The following is an 18,493-nucleotide window of genomic DNA, read 5'->3' on the forward strand; positions in this document are numbered from 1 at the left end:
AAAATCAAGAATGAATATAATCAGCTGTTCGCTTAAAAGGTTCCACTATGTTTGCAATTTCTGGGAAAGTGGGAATTGATGAACCAATAGCTGTATGAATGATTTACATGGATCAAACTGGTAAGATGTTCTGCAGGTCCAATGTTAATATTCTTGGGTTAGCTCTACGTTAGTTAATTGTGCATTTGTAGACTGCTAAGTTTGTTTTCACTGCTCAGGCTCAATTACAGGTTCCAAGAGATGTCAAGACCACTTCCTACCAATAAACTGAAAAAGATACTAACAAAATTAAGCAACTTAGTACGAATGCTGCATCTTCTAGTCTTAAGCAATCAGTCAGGTAGTTGTCTCTGTATGAAGTTCATATTCCTTGCTTGATAAAAGAATTCAATCCATTTCATATGAATGACTCAAGAAAGTGTTGCATTTAAAATGAAAATGTAATTGGAAGGACTAACTCACCCCATGGATGAATCCATTATTCCATGTTGCAGATAAACAGCCTTTCGAGCATCACGCCTGCAAGAAAATGTGGCAGGTGTTATGCAGCCAAGCACTGAAGTAAATTTTCAAATCAGGCAAAACCGACGTGTATATACCTGGGAATCCTTTCCAAAATAAGAACATATCCATCGGCAGTAACTACACGAATAGCTTCATATGGATACCTGAAACAGCAGGTTCAAGTTAGAATCTTCAAACAGGGCAGCACAAAAAGACTGTTGAGGGTGAAGTAGCAATTACGTCCCTCAAAACAATTCTTCGGCCTGCTAGGACTAAGCTCACTTAGGATAGAAGCAATTAAGATACACTAGGGGCCACATCTCATATATAAATCAACAAGAATGCAGATTGCCCTTACCCAAGTTCTGTTATGACATCTTGGCATGTTCGAGCATCTGTATTCATAGCCTGACGAAAATTGGTTTTCCTTTCAGTAGGAGTTGGATTATTTTCTCCTAGTGTAGCTGTGGGAACAGATGTATCTGCACAGCCCTCAGGAACTTCCTTGATACTGCTCTGCAAAGAAAACCAACTAGAAAGCATTCTGAAACATTCTGATGGTGAAAGAAGGCAATGTGCTGCCTTGTGAACAACATCAAAGATGGCTTCTATGAAGATCTCCATTCCTAGCTGGAGGTCCTGGTTAAAATAGTAATATCCAATTCCAATATCAGAAATCAAAGCAAAAGAGTAACAGGAGATAAGCAAGGATAAGAAACCATTAAAGACATAATTTCAAAGAAGCAATCCTTGCAGAAACCTCAATAACTCCACGTCTCCTGTCAGTGGTGCGGTGAAAAACATGTTCCTTGAGGAAGTTTGATTTCTTGGTCGAATGTGAATGCAAAGGCTGGTGGGTTCGCAGGGTACTTGGAGATGTTAGCCCCTTAAACCCAAAATAACGATAAAGACAAAATGGTATACCCAGAATAAATGTTGCAGGCCAGAAAATCCATGACAATAAACACTTAATCCTCCGTGTTTGGCGTTTATCATACTTGATGAGACTGCTTGCTCGAGATGCCCGTGAAACATGTGATGAGGGAGAAGCAGGATATATGCTTTCATCACTACCTTCACTATCTTCTCCAGATGAGTAACCCACACTTGAGGAAGTATCAGAATCGACAGCAAGTTCATGAATGAATTGGTTGAAGGAGGAGACACCACTATCACCATCAAGAAAAGGTGGACATTTTAAAAAAATAGAACATGCAACTCCAACCAAGCATGATTGGAACAGAATATCTTATATTGAAATGATTATACCTAAATTCTGAAAATCAAAGTTGGATAAATAAATGCATCCACAAGATCATAAGGTTCTATCATAGCAATTCTTTATGCAGCACTGTGGACAAAGCAGTATTTGAGATCAGAGAAGACTAACTTAGTTTCAAAGAGATAAAAAAAATGCAAATACTTGCACAAAACATTTTCTTCAAATAAAAGACCATTCCAAATTTTCTGAAGACACCATAGATCAATTCGGTAACACTGGATGTTTAACTCTCCCATTGCAATGAATCCAAGATAGAAGCTTATTCGTAAAATGCAATGATTTGATCAAGATAATAGAAACAGAAGTGTCCTAAAAAGCTTCCTAAAATTTACAGGGATTCAAAACAGTGCCTGCTGTATATGAAAAAGATAAGTGCCAATGTCGGGGTCTGACACAACATTTTCAACATCTTGTTTACCTTTTCTTAACATCATTATAAATATGCCTAGAGTCTTAGAATACCCAAAAAGAAACCTAAAATATTTGCTTCTAATTAATTTATCTACAATTTTTTTTTCAAGAGGCACATCAATTATTTTTTTAATATATACCTAAACGCGTTATGGTAACTAGACCATAATTATTTTCGTGGAACATCGGTTAGACAAGTCACAATTATTATAGCAGAGGGTAGAAGGCCTGCAGCCCGAAAGTAACAAAAGATTTCAAAAGCAGGACCATACCATGGATATAAATCTCTTAAATATAGGCTACATAGACTAAAGCTTCTCATGCCAAAAGAATTTTTTCCCGACTTGCAATGAAATTATAGAAAAAATGCTCAAAATGATCATCTGATTATATTAGAGTAACTGTGAAGACTTACTTTTCCATCCAACGGGGAAGTCGAGGTCCACGAAAAGTTGGCCTGAGCTCCCAGCCCTGAATGCCTTCAAGAATAGTGGACTTCCCTGGCAATATAGCCAGTAGAAGCGCAGAAACCCCATTTATCAGCCTCACAATATTGTTCAATGCTTCATATGTGAATGTTTTGACGGACCTAGAGACAAAACCAAAGAAAAAGAAAAGGCCCATATATATTAATCAGATTAGGAGAAGACCAAAAATAAATCAGTTATTAGTAGCAACACAAAGGGGGACTACGACTGCCTAGCGCAGTTGATAGTAGTGTGGAGAGTAAAAGCCCACCCTACCAGGCGGTCTTGGGTTCAAGCCTCCTGGTTCTCATCTTCCCTCCCTCCTCCCATAGAATAGGTACCTATCTATATAAACACACACACAAAGGGAGAAGAGGAAATACAATGATCTGGGAAAGAACCATTCACTACACTACAAAGCAAGAAAACCGCAAAGCACATTCTAGCAGCTTACCTTGCATTCATGTAAATTTATAAATCAAAACGATCAGACTGAAACATGTCTGAAAAAGAGAAAAATGTAACAAAATGAAGCAGATGGCATATGAGGTTGATATACTCAGCCCATGGAGTGCACGGGAAATATAATAAACAAACTTGAGGATTTTGTGGAGATACACAAGGTAATGGAGAAAGGTTTAGAAATGGGAAGTATAGCTGGAGGAAGAAAGCTTAAAGATTTATTTCTGACATATTATCCCTTGGCTGTAGAGAATGAGGGAGCCATTAGCCAATGTGATATGGACCATTATCCCATTCTTAGAAGAGAACTCCTGGAAAGAGAGATGGAAGGATGTGCTGCATGACTCGAGGGGCTATTAACAATTCCCTTGAAGATTTAAGGATTTGGAAGAAGTGGGGTGGAAGTATATTTCACTAAAGCCTATCATGGACCTAGGAAAAAGAATTAATTATTCCCACATTTCTAATCCTGAAGCTCCACCACTTGTCCCACAGAAGAAGGTTACTACCTGGGGTACCCACCAGACACAACATGATAAATATTTTTTAATCCAGACTGGCTCAGACAAATCCCATCAATAACAGTTAATTTAGTTCCTGAAAAGTGACCGTACCAGCTTCCACTCAGCTATTACAGCCATAACAGTCTCCCTTCTTTTAGGGAAACCTAATCCTCTTAGCTTCCATGCGAGAATATAAAGTGCCATTTGGTAACACTTCGAGGGAGTGTCTCCTCTGTTCTTTTATTATGCACAAACACAAACCCTTTCCCGCTCCAGTATTCCTCTCTCTCTCTCTCTCTCTCTCTCTGATGCAGATACATCACCAAAAGAGGCTTATTTTGATGGGAATAAGTCTAGGGTTAGGTTATATACATGTTGGGCCTTTGATCCCATGGGTTTTCTATGTAATAGGCCACTTTTATGGGACTAAAATATGGGTAATTAGGTTACATACGGGATTAGTAGTTGTAGTTCCATACATAGTTTTATTTTAAGGTTTTTTTGGTTCATAAATTGAACCGGTTCAATCAATGGTTCACTTTAAGTGCTTTTAGTAGTTTTCTTTTAAGTATTTAGTTGGGGTGGATTAGGACTCTGTTTTGAGTCTATTTCAGTTTCCTAGTCAGTTTAAGTTACCTAATAGGTTGAGGATTGGGTTAGGCCTTTCCTTTTTAGTGTAGGAGTCTATTTTTTAGTCTTTTTTTGTAAGGTTGTATTGAATATATGTGTCCATCAAACCCTGTTTATTTTGTATTAAACCATTTATACATTTTGGTTTAATATTATCTCATGCGATATAATATTGCATTACATGTCCTTAAGTTTATACTTAAAATGGTAGTCACGAGTTCATGACTAGGGTTTGGGCTGGGCACCCTTATCATATAGTCGTCGCATTGGGTACACCTTGGTATGTTGATGTCAGGGTACGAATGTGAGTACACATATTGTTGTGTATTGGCGAAGAATCTATTTATATCGATTCCCTCATGTGTTACCACCGGATGTGAGTAAGAGATAGATTTACGTCACCGAGACCCAGTACCTTAGAGGATCTTGTCACTGCAAAATTTGAACATATTCTTTGGTTTATCAATGACTAAGGTTCTAAGAACTAAAGCCGGTATTCTGGGAATGTGTGAACATTTTGTGCGTGAAAGAGTTACTCAACATGGTCTCCACTGCCCGATTGGGGAACATCAAGTAAGAGCTTGTCTATAGATGATCGGATGAGAATCAGGATCCTGTACCATTTTGAAAATGGTTTTGCAAAACTTATTTTCACATAAAATGATATATTACATGTTTTTATTAAAATATGTAATCGTGTTTTGTGGATTCTGATCACTTACATAGACGTTCTGATATGGACATATACTATAGAATGGGGTTTGGCAGTATATCTATACACCAGGTTTAAAGTATCGGTATCAGGTATCATATCGGCCGGGTGATTTTAAGAGACGTATTGTATCATATCATATCGGAGATACGTATCGAACAATATAGATACGCATAGAAATGGTCAAGATACACATGAAAATACACTTTTGGAACAAAAACAATATAAATAAGTAATATATAACAAGTGTCATGCATAAACAATAAAACGGTGAATAATGTATAACCAAACAAGTGCATTAAATTGAAATTGTTATAAAAGACGAGGTTTCTTACACGTTGTAATCATCTATAACCATGAAGAGTATTAGATGATGCAAATGATGATGTTGTAGCACTCCATGATTCGTTTTTTAGTCTAAAAGTATAAAAAACCAAGATTAAATGCAAGATTTTAGACTCTTGGTTAAGAGTTTTCCTTCATTTTTTCGTTAGATTAGGAGTTGTATCGTGTCTGTGAGTAAAAATGACTTTTTTATGGAATGTATCAATGGTATCGGTATGTATCGGTACGTATCGGTATGTATCAGTACATATCAATAATGTATCAGTATGTATCGAGTCAAATCGGCCAATACATATTAAACCACCCACAGAACCCTTTACTGGACGTATCGATGGTATCAATCGTATCATATCGTATCAGCCGATACATTTCGATAGAATTCGAAACAGTCCATTTTTTAAAAAAAAGAGACGTATCGGTATGTAACATGTCAGTATCGACCGATACCAATACGTATTGGTTTGTATCGTATCGTATCAGTCAATACTTCAAACCATGTGTATACATGCCCTAGATTCCATAATGATGATGTTGATTAGTGGAGGGTTGGAACATGATAAGTTGTTATTATGTAAGGGTAATTTTGGAATTTACTAATTAATTAATTAGTTTATTTAATTTAAAGGATGTGATGCTATTATTTAATTATCCATTAAATAAAAAATAATTAATTAATTATTATTCCCTTTAAGATTCTCCTTCTTCACCAGTTAGAAGCACACTAGAAGAAGACCGGTCCAAGTCAAGTAGGAGAGAGGGAGAGGGAGAGAGAGAGAGAAAGAGCTCTTTAGAGCCTCACATATAAAAACCTAAAGAGGGGGGAGGGGTCGGCCAAGAACTCTTGGCCGCATTTTTCCTCCATCCCCCTTTGGCCGAAATCTCCATTCTCTCTCTCTCTCTCTCTCTCTCTCTCTCTCTCTCTATCTATGTCTCTTCTCCTTGGACTCTCCAGTGTGTTTGAGAGTGTGGGTTTTGTAAACCCTAGATTGTGTGAAACATTGAAGAGATATCGAATTGACTTGGGGAACTTTGGCTGCACCAAGAAAGTTCAGAATTATCTTGTCTAGTGTGCTCATTAGAGGAAGAACCATTATCTGGAGGAGGATCAACACTTGAGGCTCTCCAAGTTAACGAATCTTGATGTTTTTATTATCCTACATTAAGGTTTTAATTATTTGTTATTCATGGGATGTGAAAGAAAACCCGAATCAATCCCTTTCCGCTGTGCATTCGAGTATGGGATGGTTTCCTTTTTTCATGGGATGAAAAAAGATGTTCTTTTCTCTTCTTGTCTTTACCCTAATTCTCATGGGACGACAAAAGAGATCGGTGTAATAATTTTTTGTTATACCATAAATTTCCTATGATTGATCTCATGGGAAAAACCAAGAGATGATCCCATGACTACCAACAGTGTGGTATCAGAGCCACCTTTCCCACCCATAGATATCAATTAATTTGTTGCAAGTTGTTATAAATGTGTATGAGAATATCAATTCTTTAAAAATTCAAGATTCTTGTACTTTTGGAAAAGAGAGATTGTGTTTCTTGATTTCTTTTGGGGAGAGACCAAGAAAGTTTTTGGATCTTTTCCCATGGGATGACAAAATTAGGGAAAAGATTTATTCCCAAGAATAGTGGACGTTAGATCTCTGCAGCAATTTCCCATGGAGATTGGTTGAAATTTAACCATGGGTACAACCCAAAAATTCCCCAAACACACAAGTACCCAGGGCAAAGAGACCAAGCGGCCAAGGCACCCAGAGGGTGCACAGGTGCACCACCCCTGCGCGCCTAGGGCCCACGGGTCTCGCGCCCTGCGCTCGCCCGCCATGTGGCCTGAACCCAGGCTGGCCTGCACTGTGCGGCTCGCGCGCTTGCTGCTCCTGCGGCTTGCGCACCTGCTGCCATGCGGCCTTGTGCCCTTGCTGCTCCCCACGGCTTTGTCCACCTCCTGCCCTTGATTTTGGGGCTGCTGTCTTCATTCCTTCAAAACAAAAAAAAAATTTTGAAAAAGTGATTTTTAATATGATGGGCTTCGGTAATTTGTTTCACATGAGATGTGAGGTTTGATTTAATGATTTTGTATCATTGTGAGTTCCAAATGGCTTTAATAATTGAATGGTAATGCCCATACATAATGTTGCAATGGCTATGTGATTATGGGATTGGCTTTCGAATAAAAATGGATGGCTAGATTGACATAAGTAATTTTAATGGGTTATGGGTGGATGTGATGCTTTTCTCTCTCCCCCTTTCTTTTTTATAAACAAATGTACTCCCCCCACCCCCCCCCCCCCCATTGGCAGCCCAAATGGTGGGTTGGTTTCTCCATCGGGATTTCTTTTTATTTGAAAGGAAAATGTACAGAAATTTTTTCTAGGTTTCCAATGTAATTTTTTAGCAAAGATAGGATCTCCCAGGGCATGTTGATGAAGATCCACATGTGGCATTCAAAGTAAATGGAAATGTTGATCACCCACTTTGATGATTTGATCGGATGGAAGAGATGATAGAGGTAAAGCATGTGCACATGATGTGCGACATCCAAGGCATGATGATGCACCCATGATTCATAGAAAGTTTATTAGAATTTTATTTTTTAATGAGAGGGGGGATTATCACTTCTATTAAAATACTGCCATCCCATAATTACGTTAATTAATTAATGATGATTAATTGGTTTTTGCCAACCATGTAATGATGTGAGAGTTAATCATTATCCCTATTTGATTATAACACGTGTATGATATGGATTGATCTAGGCTAGTAGACAAATCCATGGCCTCCTATTGAAGGTAAGTGTAGAGGTTTTGTGATATGGCCTCGCATACGCCGATAGGACATTGTCTGGTTCATTATCACATGACTGTCTATATTTATCTCTATCTAGATAATTTTAGAGTGCAAATGGTGAGGGAGCACTGCGACAGTGGGTCATCCTTCATGATTCTATAATTCTAACCAATGCAATAGGTATATACATGACTCGGGTATGTCAGCCAACCGGATCTGGACATGACACCCAGGTGACCGAAAATATTGGAAGCCCAAGGGTCAGATAGAATAATCCACACAACCAAGGTATGTATAATGACTCCCGACAGGGTAAGTTATCCATGCAAAGGTTGTAAGTATCCAATCCACCTTTCAGGTCACAAGGGAGACTTGAATTGTGACAGATTGTTGATATTGTTTGCTCGCTAATTTATCAATGGTTATTAATGCATGTGATTTTACTAGTACATGTGTAGATTCTATTACAATGGTTGCCGTTAATGCAAACCTGTTAGCCCTAATAAGTGATTCGAAACATGTACTAAATCTCGTTTGTTTCGGTGTTTCGGTCTGACCGAAATTTCCGAGATACCGAAATTTCGTTGAAATTTCGTCGAAATATGGTATTTTTCTGTTGGTGTAAAATGCCAAAAATGACCGAGATTTCCGAAATTTTTGAAACGAGATTACCGAGATTTCCGAAATTTCCGAAACGAGATGACCGAAATTTCATCGAAATTTTTGAAATATTCGAAATATTGCATTTTTTCATATCGGACTTGCGTTTCGTTTCGGACAGGTCGAGATACTCGAAATATTCGATATCTCGACCGAAATTTCGCGAGTTTTAGTACTATGATTCGAAATTGACAATCACTGGTACCAGAGCATTAAATTGCTCCTGACTGCAGAAGGTCTCATTTCCATTCTTGATGAACAAATTCCTCCAGAACCCCACCATAATGATCTAGTGGAAAAAGAGTACTATAAGGATTTCCTTGTCAGGGATTCAAAGGCATCACTCTATATCCTAGGATCATTAGATAAGTCAGTAGCGGATTTGGTCAAAGATATAAGTACAGCCGGAGTAAAATGGTAAAAACTTGCTGAACTATTCAACAAGCAGTTGACACATGCCCACTATGAGGTGGTCAGTCAAATCCATAACTCCAGGATGTCCCAAGGGACTTCAGTGATAGATCAGTCATGAAAATGACAAATCTATTTGAGAAACTGGAATCCATGGGGACAAGATTTGACCTGCAATATAAAACTAATGTGATCTTGAATTCTCTACCATCTGCCTATGATCCTTTCCGGTTATTATATAATATTAGTGATAAGGAATTGGAGCTCACTGAGCTGGCCAATATGTTGATTGAGGCAGAGAAGATCTTGAAAAAGGAAAAACCCAAGGTCAATGCTACTGAGGAATAGCCTTCTCTCAAGGGGAAGAAGAAGAAAAAGGGAAATATGGGCAAAGCCCTGAAACCCAAGGGTAGGAACACTGGCAATAAGAAAGCAAAAACTAAATGTTTTTATTGCATGGAGGGTCACTGGAAAAGAAACTGTTGTGCATTTCTGCCAACTGTTAAAAACAAGAAGCCGGATGAATCAAAAATTCCTAAAGAAGGTACATGTGGTGTAAATGTTCTTTATGAGTCAAATTTATCTTTTGAACCTACCAATTCTTGGTTGGTGGATAATGGATCCACTGTTCATATTTGCAATATGTTGCAAGGGTTCAAGGAGACAAGGAAACTGGAAAGAAATGAGGTGTGCTTAAGGATGGGCACTGGAGCTGAGGCAATGGCGATGGCCATAGGAACATTTTATTTAAAATTTGATTCCGTTGATTTAGTTTTAAAGAATTGTTAAAACTAAATTAGCTATGGATGGGTATAGTTTTTCCTTTAATTCTAAATTGGTTATTCATTTAAATAGTCCTTTCGTGGCATCTGGACATTTACAAAGTGGTTTGTATTTTTTAGATTGCCCAGTTAAAACGAATATTAATTTAATGTTGATCTGAAACGTAACATGGACCGAATCAATAGGCTAGTAAAGGATGCACCAGTCAGTAGGCTAGTGAAGGATGGACCGTTAAAAAATCTAAAGGTCGAATCCTTCCCTACCTGTGAGTCATGCCTTCGGTGCAAAATGACCAAGAAACCCTTTAGTAATAAAGTTGCGACCGTGTGAGAGCCACAATTTTGTTGGAGTTAATTCATATGGATGTATGTGGACCCATAAATACACAAGTTAGATACGGATTTGAGTATTTCACAACTTTTACTGATGATTACTTTAGATATGGTTATATCTACTTAATGCGTAAAAAGTCAAAACCCTTAGAGAAATTCAAGGAATTACAAGCCAAAGTCGAAAGACAGTTGGATAAACGCATCAAATCCTTACGATTGGATAGGAGAGTATCTGTCAGATCAGTTTAGAGAATATCTCACTTCTCAAGGGATTGTTAATCAATTTACGAATCCTGGAACACCACAACAAATGGTGTCTCTGAGCGACGCAATCAGACTTTATTGGATATGGTTTAAACAATGCTTATTTATAGTAAGCTACCTCTTTCTTTCTGGCGCCCTAAAAACAATTATTTATATCTTGAATAGGGTTCCAACAAAGTCTGTAGCAAAGACACCTTTTGAGTTGTGGAAAGGCCGTAGGCCTAGCATACAACATCTCAGGGTATGGGGTTGCATCGCTCACATGCGAAAGCAATAGACAGACAAATCGGAATCTAGGACATTAAGATGTTATTTCTTGGGTTATCCTAAAGGCACGATAGGTTACTATTTCAATGACCTTGTTGACCAAAAGGTCGTTGTAAGTAAACATGTTACTTTTCTGGAAGTAGAGATGTTGACCAAGAAAATTGAACATGTAGTTATTGAAGAGTTATCGGATAACTCAGAAACGTCACTACCTGAAGTGAGACCAATCAACATACCCACTAAAAAAGAAACGCCTTAAGAGCCTCGACGTAGTGGGAGGACTATCAGACTACCCATTAGATTCACTTTTCTCACAGAAGAAGAGAAGACAGTGGAAGAGTTCCACATGGTTTCAGTTGAATCAGATGATTGATCCGATAACATATTCTGAGGCTCTTAAGGATGTTGATGTCACTAAGTGGCTAGAAGCAATGCGCTCTAAAATCGATTCAGTGCATTCTAATAAGGTCTGAACTCTGGTCGATCCACCACTTGGCGTAAAGCCCATTGGATGCAAATGGATCTTCAGGAGGAAGAAGGGCTTTCATTGAAAGGTTGAAAGATTCAAGGCAAGGCTGGTGGCAAAAGGATATACCTAGCAAGAGGGTATAGATTATGAGGAAACCTTTTCCCCAGTGGCGATGATGAAGTCCATCAAGATTTTATTATCCATTGTTGCATACTATGATTATGAAATCTGGTAGATGGATGTACAAACCGCATTTCTGAATGGGTTTCTTGATGAAGAAATCTACATGCAACAGCCAGAGGGGTTCTCTTCCTTGAAGGAAGAAGGCAAAGTATACAAGTTGTCGAGGTCCATCTATGGACTGAAGCAAGCTTCCAGAAGCTGGAACATCAGGTTTGATCAACTAATCAAATTGGTTTTGATTAAAATACGGATGAACCGTACGTTTACAAGAAGATCAGAAGGAGCGCAATATGTTTTCTCATACTATACATAGATGACGTATTGTTCGTCGGTAATGATGGGGGGTTTCTTTCATCAATTAAGCAGTGGTTGTCCACTACTTTTTCTATGAAAGATCTCGGTGAAGCCAGTTACATACTAGGGATTAAACTCATTAGAGATCGCCAAAAACGGATGTTAAGCCTATCACAGTCTACCTATATAGAAAAAAATCTTGACCAGATTTAACATGGAGAACTCCAAGAGAGGAAGTGTTCCTTTTCGGTATAGAGTAGTCTTTCCAAATCTCAATGTCCTAAGACTCGGACGGACATTGAAGAAATGAGGAGGATTCCCTATGCCTTAGCGGTAGGGAGTCTTATGTATGCTATGTTGTGTACGAGGCCAGACATTTACTATGCAGTAGGCATTGTGAGCCGTTACCAGTTAAATCCTAAACGAGAGCATTGGACTGCTGTGAAAAACAACCTCAAGTATTTGAGGACTAAGGATTATTTCTTCGTTTACAGATGTGATCAATTGTCAATTCTGGGATATACAGACTCAGATTTCCAAACTGACAAAGATGACAGAAAATCCACGTCTAGGATGGTTTATCTGATGGGAGGTGGTGCCATCGTTTGGAGTGCAAAAGAAAAATTTACAACCGATTCCACTACCGAAGCAGAATACTTTGCAGCCTGTGATGCGGCAAAGGAAGGTGTTTGGCTAAGGAAATTCTTATCTGACCTGGAGGTTATGCCTCAATTTGTCAAATGCCCTATTCCCTATTATGTGACAACAAAGGGGCAATTGCACAAGCTAAGGAGCCTAGGGCTCATCAAAGGAACAAGCACGTGCAATAGAAGTATCACCTTATTAGAGAGATTATTTAGCAGGGCGACGTGTCTATCTCCAAAGTTAACACTACTGAAAATGTGTCGGATGCCATGACAAAGGGTTTGACTCCTAGAGTGTTTGAAAAACACATGGAGGGCATGGGTTTAAAATGTATGAGAAATTAACTTTGATGTACAAGTAGGAGATTGTTGGATATATGTATCCATCAAACCTGGTTTATTTTGTATTGAACCGTTTATACAATTTGGTTTAATATTATCACATACGATATAAAATTCTTGAGCATTAAGTGTCCTTAGGTTTATACTTAAAACGGTAGCCACGACTAGGGTTTGAGCTAGGTATCCTTATCATATGGTCGTCACATTGGGTAAACCTAGACATGTTGATGTCAGGGTATGAATGCGAGTGCACATATTGTTGTGTATTGGTGAAGAATCTACTATGTCGATTCCCTCATGTGTTACTACCGGATGTGAGTAAGGGATAAATGTACGTCACCGAGACCCAGTACCTAAGAGGATCTTGTCACTGCAAAATGTGAACATATTCTTTTGTTTATCAATGATTAAGGTTCTAACAACCAAAGCCGATATTCTGGGAATGTACGAACATTCTGTGAGTAAAAGAGTCCCTCAACATAGTCTCCATTGCCCGATTGGGGAACATCAAGTAAGAGATTGTCTGTGGATGATCGGATGAGAATCAGGATCCTGCACCATTTTGGAAATGGTTTTGCAAAACTTATTTTCACATAAAATGATATATTATATGTTTTCTATTAAAATATTTAATCGTGTTTTGCAGATTCCGATTACGTGCACAAATGCTCTGATATGGACATGTACTATGGAATGGGGGTTTGGTAGTATATGTATATATGCCCTAGATTTCATAATGATGATGTTGATTAGTGGAGGGTTGGTACATAATAAGTTATTATTATATAGGGGTAATTTTGTGATTTACTAATTAATTAATTAGTTTATTTAATTTAAAGGATGTTGTGGTATTATTAAATTATCCATTAAATAGAAGAATAAATAAATAATTATTATTCCTTTTAAGATTCTGCTTCTTCACCAATTAGAAGCACACTAGAAGAAGACCGGTCCAACTCAAGTAGGAGAGAGAGAGAGGGCTCTTTAGAGCCTCACATATACAAACCTAAAGGGGAGGTCGGCCAAGATTTTTCCTCCATCCCCTTTGGCTGAAATCTCCATTCTCTTTCTCTCTCTCTCTTTTCCTTCTTTGGTTCTCCAGTGTGTTTGAGAGTGAGTTTTGGAAACCCTAGTTTGTGTGAAGCATTGAAGAGATATCGAATGGACTTGGGGAACTTTGGCTGCACCAAGAAAGTTCATAATTATCTTGTCGGGTGTGCTCGTTGGAGGAAGAACCATTAGCTGGAGGAGGATCAACACTTGAGGCTCTCCAGGTTAGTGAATCTTGATGTTTTTATTATCATACATTAAGGTTTTAATTATTTGTTATTCATGGGATGCGAAAGAAAATCTTAATTGATCTCTTTCCGTTGCGCATTCGGGTATGGAATGGTTTCCTTTTTTAAAAAAAGATGATCTTTTCTCTTCTTGCCGTCACCCTAATTCTTATGGGATGAAAAAAGAGATCGGTATAATAAATTTTCGTTATACCATAAATTTCCTATGATTGATTTCTCATGGGAAGAACCAAGGAATGATCCCATGACTACCAACAAGTTGTAAGGGGGGCAAGCATTAAACACGAATTTTGATACTAATGAAAATCTTTTGTTGCTCTACTTCTCCATTGAAGTTTTTGTCTTGTGTTTGATCAAGGCTGGTGAGATCGGTGTTTGATCTAATTGACACCTTGCGGTGGGAAGCCTGGGTGGTTCGTTAGTTGGATTGGTGTTTGATCCAATCAACACCTTGTGGTGGGAAGCCCGAGTAGTACTTTGAAGCTTTCTTTCAATTCTTTGAAGAACTCCTTTAAGTTCAAGATCAAGATTCAATCTTTATTCAAAAACATCAACCAAACAAGCTGCTGCCAAGATTTCTCTGCAATGATAATAAGTTTGATCCATCCCATCAATACCCATTCTTCTCTTAATCCTCCAAACCACTCCAAAATCCTAATTTTCCCACTCATCCCCCAAAATTGTTAACAAACCATTCAGCTAGCAACACCTTCACATAATTGGATCGAGTATTCTCCTACCCAATTGGAATACTCGAACCAAGTTGTTTTCCCATCACCCCATTCAAACCACAATATCCCACCTATTTCTGGAGATCATCCCTGATGAAATCTAGAAAAATGGGAGAATGACTTGTGTCTATGTGACACAGGCCAGCTTTATTTATAATAGAATAGAGGAACACTCCAGAATAAAGTACAAGACCAAAATATCCTTATGACAGTTTTACCCTTGTACTACCCATATGTGGAATTCCGTGAATACTGGCTTGATCAAAGTGATCACAGCCCAGCCTTTATTTATAATACTAAAATCATATGAAGAGAATACATCTAAGCAATGTGGGACTAAAACCCATATTGCAACACTCCCCCTCAAGTTGGTGCATACATATCAAACATGCCCAACTTGCTAATTATAGGAAAAAATAACTTAGGACTAATTCCTTTGGTGAAGATATCAGCCAATTGATCACTAGACTGAATAAATGGGATACATATTATCCCTTGTTCCAACTTTTCTTTGATGAAATGCCGGTCAATCTCAACATGTTTGGTACGATCATATTGAACCGGATTGTGTGCAATGCTGATTGCGGACTTGCTATCACAGTAGAGTCGCATAGGAAGATCAGTAACCATCCCCAAATCTTGAAGCAGCCCCTTGAGCCAAAGAAGTTCACAAATACCCAAGGCCATAGCTCGGAACTCAGCTTCAGCACTAGATCGAGCCATAATAGCTTGTTTTTTGCTTCTCCAAGTAATTAGGTTTCCTCCAACAAATGTGCAATACCCAGATGTGGATTTCCTATCATTAGGACTACCAGCCCAATCTGCATCAGTGTATGCTTCTATCCAGAGGTGGCTATAAAGAGAGAACAAGATTCCTTTCCCAGGAGATGACTTACGGTAACGGAGAATTCTATAGGCTGCTTCCAAGTGAGAAGAGTGAGGATCATGCATGTATTGACTGACAAGGCTTACAGCAAATGTGATATCCGGCCGAGTATGTGAGAGGTAGATCAATCGGCCAACTAACCTCTGATAACTGCCCTTGTCCACCGGGTCGCCGTCCTTACTCTTCAAATGTGTGTTGGGCTCAAGGGGGGTATCTGCTGGTTTACACCCAAGCATCCCTGTCTCTTGTAACAAATCTAAGGTATATTTCCTTTGAGAGAGAGATATGCCCTTAGCTAAATAGGCAACCTCAATCCCTAAGAAATACCTTAATCTACCCAATTCCTTGACTTCAAACTCGGTGCCCAAATAAGCCTTCAACTTCTGTATTTCTTGTGCATCACTGCCTGTGATCACTATATCATCAACATAGACAATCAGCATTGTCACTTGCTGTCCTACCTTCTTCACAAACAACGTAAGATCAGCATTGCTCTGCTTGTATCCATAAGCAATCATAGCCTTATGGAACCGGCCAAACCAAGCCCTAGGTGATTGTTTCAGACCATACAGGGCCTTCTTCAATTTACATACCTTCCTCTGAGTTTTTTAAGAAGTAAAACCAGGAGGTATCTCCATGTAGACATCTTCTTCCAAATCTCCATGCAAGAAGGCATTCTTCACATCAAGTTGCTAGAGTTCCCATCCGCGATTCACAGCACAAGAGATAATAAACCGTACAGTATTCATCTTTGCTACAGGAGCAAAGGTCTCTTGGTATCAATACCTTGGGTTTGAGTAAACCCTTTAGCAACAAGCCTCGCCTTATATCTCTCCACTGAGCCATCAGCCTTGTGCTTCACTACAAAGACCCATTTGCAACCAACAGGTCTTTTTCCAGGTGGAGGACTCACCAAATCCCAGGTCTGATTTTTTTCAAGGGCATGCATCTCTTCATTCATTGCATCCTTCCATTTCTGTTCGGCTATAGCCTCCTGCCAGTTGTTAGGGACGGAAACAGAGGATAAAGAAGCTATGAATGCATGGAAAGCAGGAGTTAGTGAGTTATATCACACAAAGTTGGAAATAGGGTGCAATGTACAACTTCTCTTTGATTTCCGAACAGCAATGGGTAAATCAAGACTGGGATCAATAGGGGGCTTACCAAAAATCTGACTAGGAGCAAGACTTGGAGCAGGAGCAGATGCCGATTGAGTAGGATCAGTGGTGGTGGTCTTTTTGTATAGAGGGCCGTCCAGAGGAAAATCAATTCCCCGAGTGTACACAATTTTTTCTTGTTGTAGCTGTCCCACTTCCTGTTCTTGACTAGTAACCCCTTCTTCGAATTCAACAGCGGTATCCCCTATAGTAGGTATTTCAATGTCTAGAGGAGCAATCAGCGGGACCTCTTCACCACTTATAATCTCCCCCTGCAGAGGTTCCGGCTGTTTAAAGTAAGCGTCAGACTCCCGGAACACTACATCCATAGTGACAAACACTCTCCGGGTAGGAGGATGATAGCATTTATATCCTTTCTGGGTAGCAGAATAACCAAGAAATATGCAGCGCAGTCCCTTGGGATCAAATTTGCCGTGTACATGATGATTCCTAGCAAACACAACACAGTCAAAGACTTTGGGAGACACAACAAAGGTTGATTTCCCACAAAGCACATCCAAGGGGCAGTGACCATCCAAAACACGGGAGGGAAGAAAAGGACCCTTGGCGGGAGTCAACTCACCACCAAGGGTGAGAAAAAAATAACGGCAAGGTGAGGGAGACCCTCTCGTGAAAAAGAAAGGAAGGCGAGAGGTGGGGGGCTGGCGGTGGAGGCAGAAGGAGAGTGGCCCTGGGAGTGCTGGCGGTGGTGGCGGAAGGGGTAGGAGGGCCTGGCGGAAAAAAGGAAGGGCTGGCGGAGGTGGCGGAGGGCTGGCGGAAGGCTGTCGGTGGTTGCGGAGGGCTGGCGGTGGTGGCTGGCCTTAGGGCAGAAACACGAAGGAGAAGAGAGAGAAAAAAAAAAGAAAAAAAGGAAAAAAAATTTAATTCTCATATTCCCAGAATATTGTTGGCTCTGATGCCATATGGAATTCCGTGAATACTGGCTTAATCAAAGTGATCACAGCCCAGTCTTTATTTATAATATTGAAATCATATGAAGAGAATACATCTAAGCAATGTGGGACTAAAACCCATATTACAACACCATATTACAACACTCCCCCTCAAGTTGGTGCATATATATCTATCATGCCCAACTTGCTAACAATAGAAACAAATAACTTAGGACTCAAGCCTTTGGTAAGAACATCTGCAAGCTAATCATCTAAAGGAACAAAAGTAATGCACATCTGACCACTCTCAAGTTTCTCCTTGACAAAGTGACGATTTATCTCCACATGCTTTGTTCGATCATGATCAACAGGATTATGAGCGATGCTGATTGCGGATTTGCTATCAGAGTACAACCGCATAAGCATCTCAACCTCAATTCCAAGATCTTGCAACAAATCTTGGAGCCAAAGGGCCTCACATATACCCTGGGCCATAGCCCGAAACTCGGTCTCTACATTAGAACGAGCCACAACAGTTTGCTTCTTGCTCCTCCAGGTGACAAGATCCCCCGAACATAAGTACAGTAGCCAGAAGAAGAACTCTTGTCATCAGGTGATCCAGCCCAATCTGCATCGGTATATGTCTCAATTTTCAAGTGACCTAAGGGAGAAATAGAAATCCCTTTCCCTGGAGCAGCTTTCAAGTACCTCAAAATTCTGTAGACAGCATCAAAATATGTAGAATAGGGATCATGCATGTCTTGGCT

The 18,493-nt window shown here is 39.3% G+C and overlaps 1 protein-coding gene across 1 annotated transcript in view; it reads right to left on the reverse strand.

Annotated features, from left to right (window-relative positions):
• LOC122671038 overlaps positions 1-18,493 on the reverse strand; it is a 42,839-nt gene that overhangs the window by 13,462 nt on the left and 10,884 nt on the right. Inside the window, exons 2-6 of the mRNA XM_043868130.1 lie at positions 2,613-2,786; positions 1,265-1,673; positions 863-1,143; positions 600-668; positions 463-519 (exon numbers count right to left, since the gene is read on the reverse strand). Coding sequence (XP_043724065.1) covers positions 463-519; positions 600-668; positions 863-1,143; positions 1,265-1,673; positions 2,613-2,786 — 990 coding nt within the window. The remainder of the gene's footprint in view (positions 1-462; positions 520-599; positions 669-862; positions 1,144-1,264; positions 1,674-2,612; positions 2,787-18,493) is intronic.

Source organism: Telopea speciosissima, chromosome 1 (assembly GCF_018873765.1).
Source record: "Telopea speciosissima isolate NSW1024214 ecotype Mountain lineage chromosome 1, Tspe_v1, whole genome shotgun sequence".
Lineage (NCBI taxonomy): Eukaryota > Viridiplantae > Streptophyta > Magnoliopsida > Proteales > Proteaceae > Telopea > Telopea speciosissima.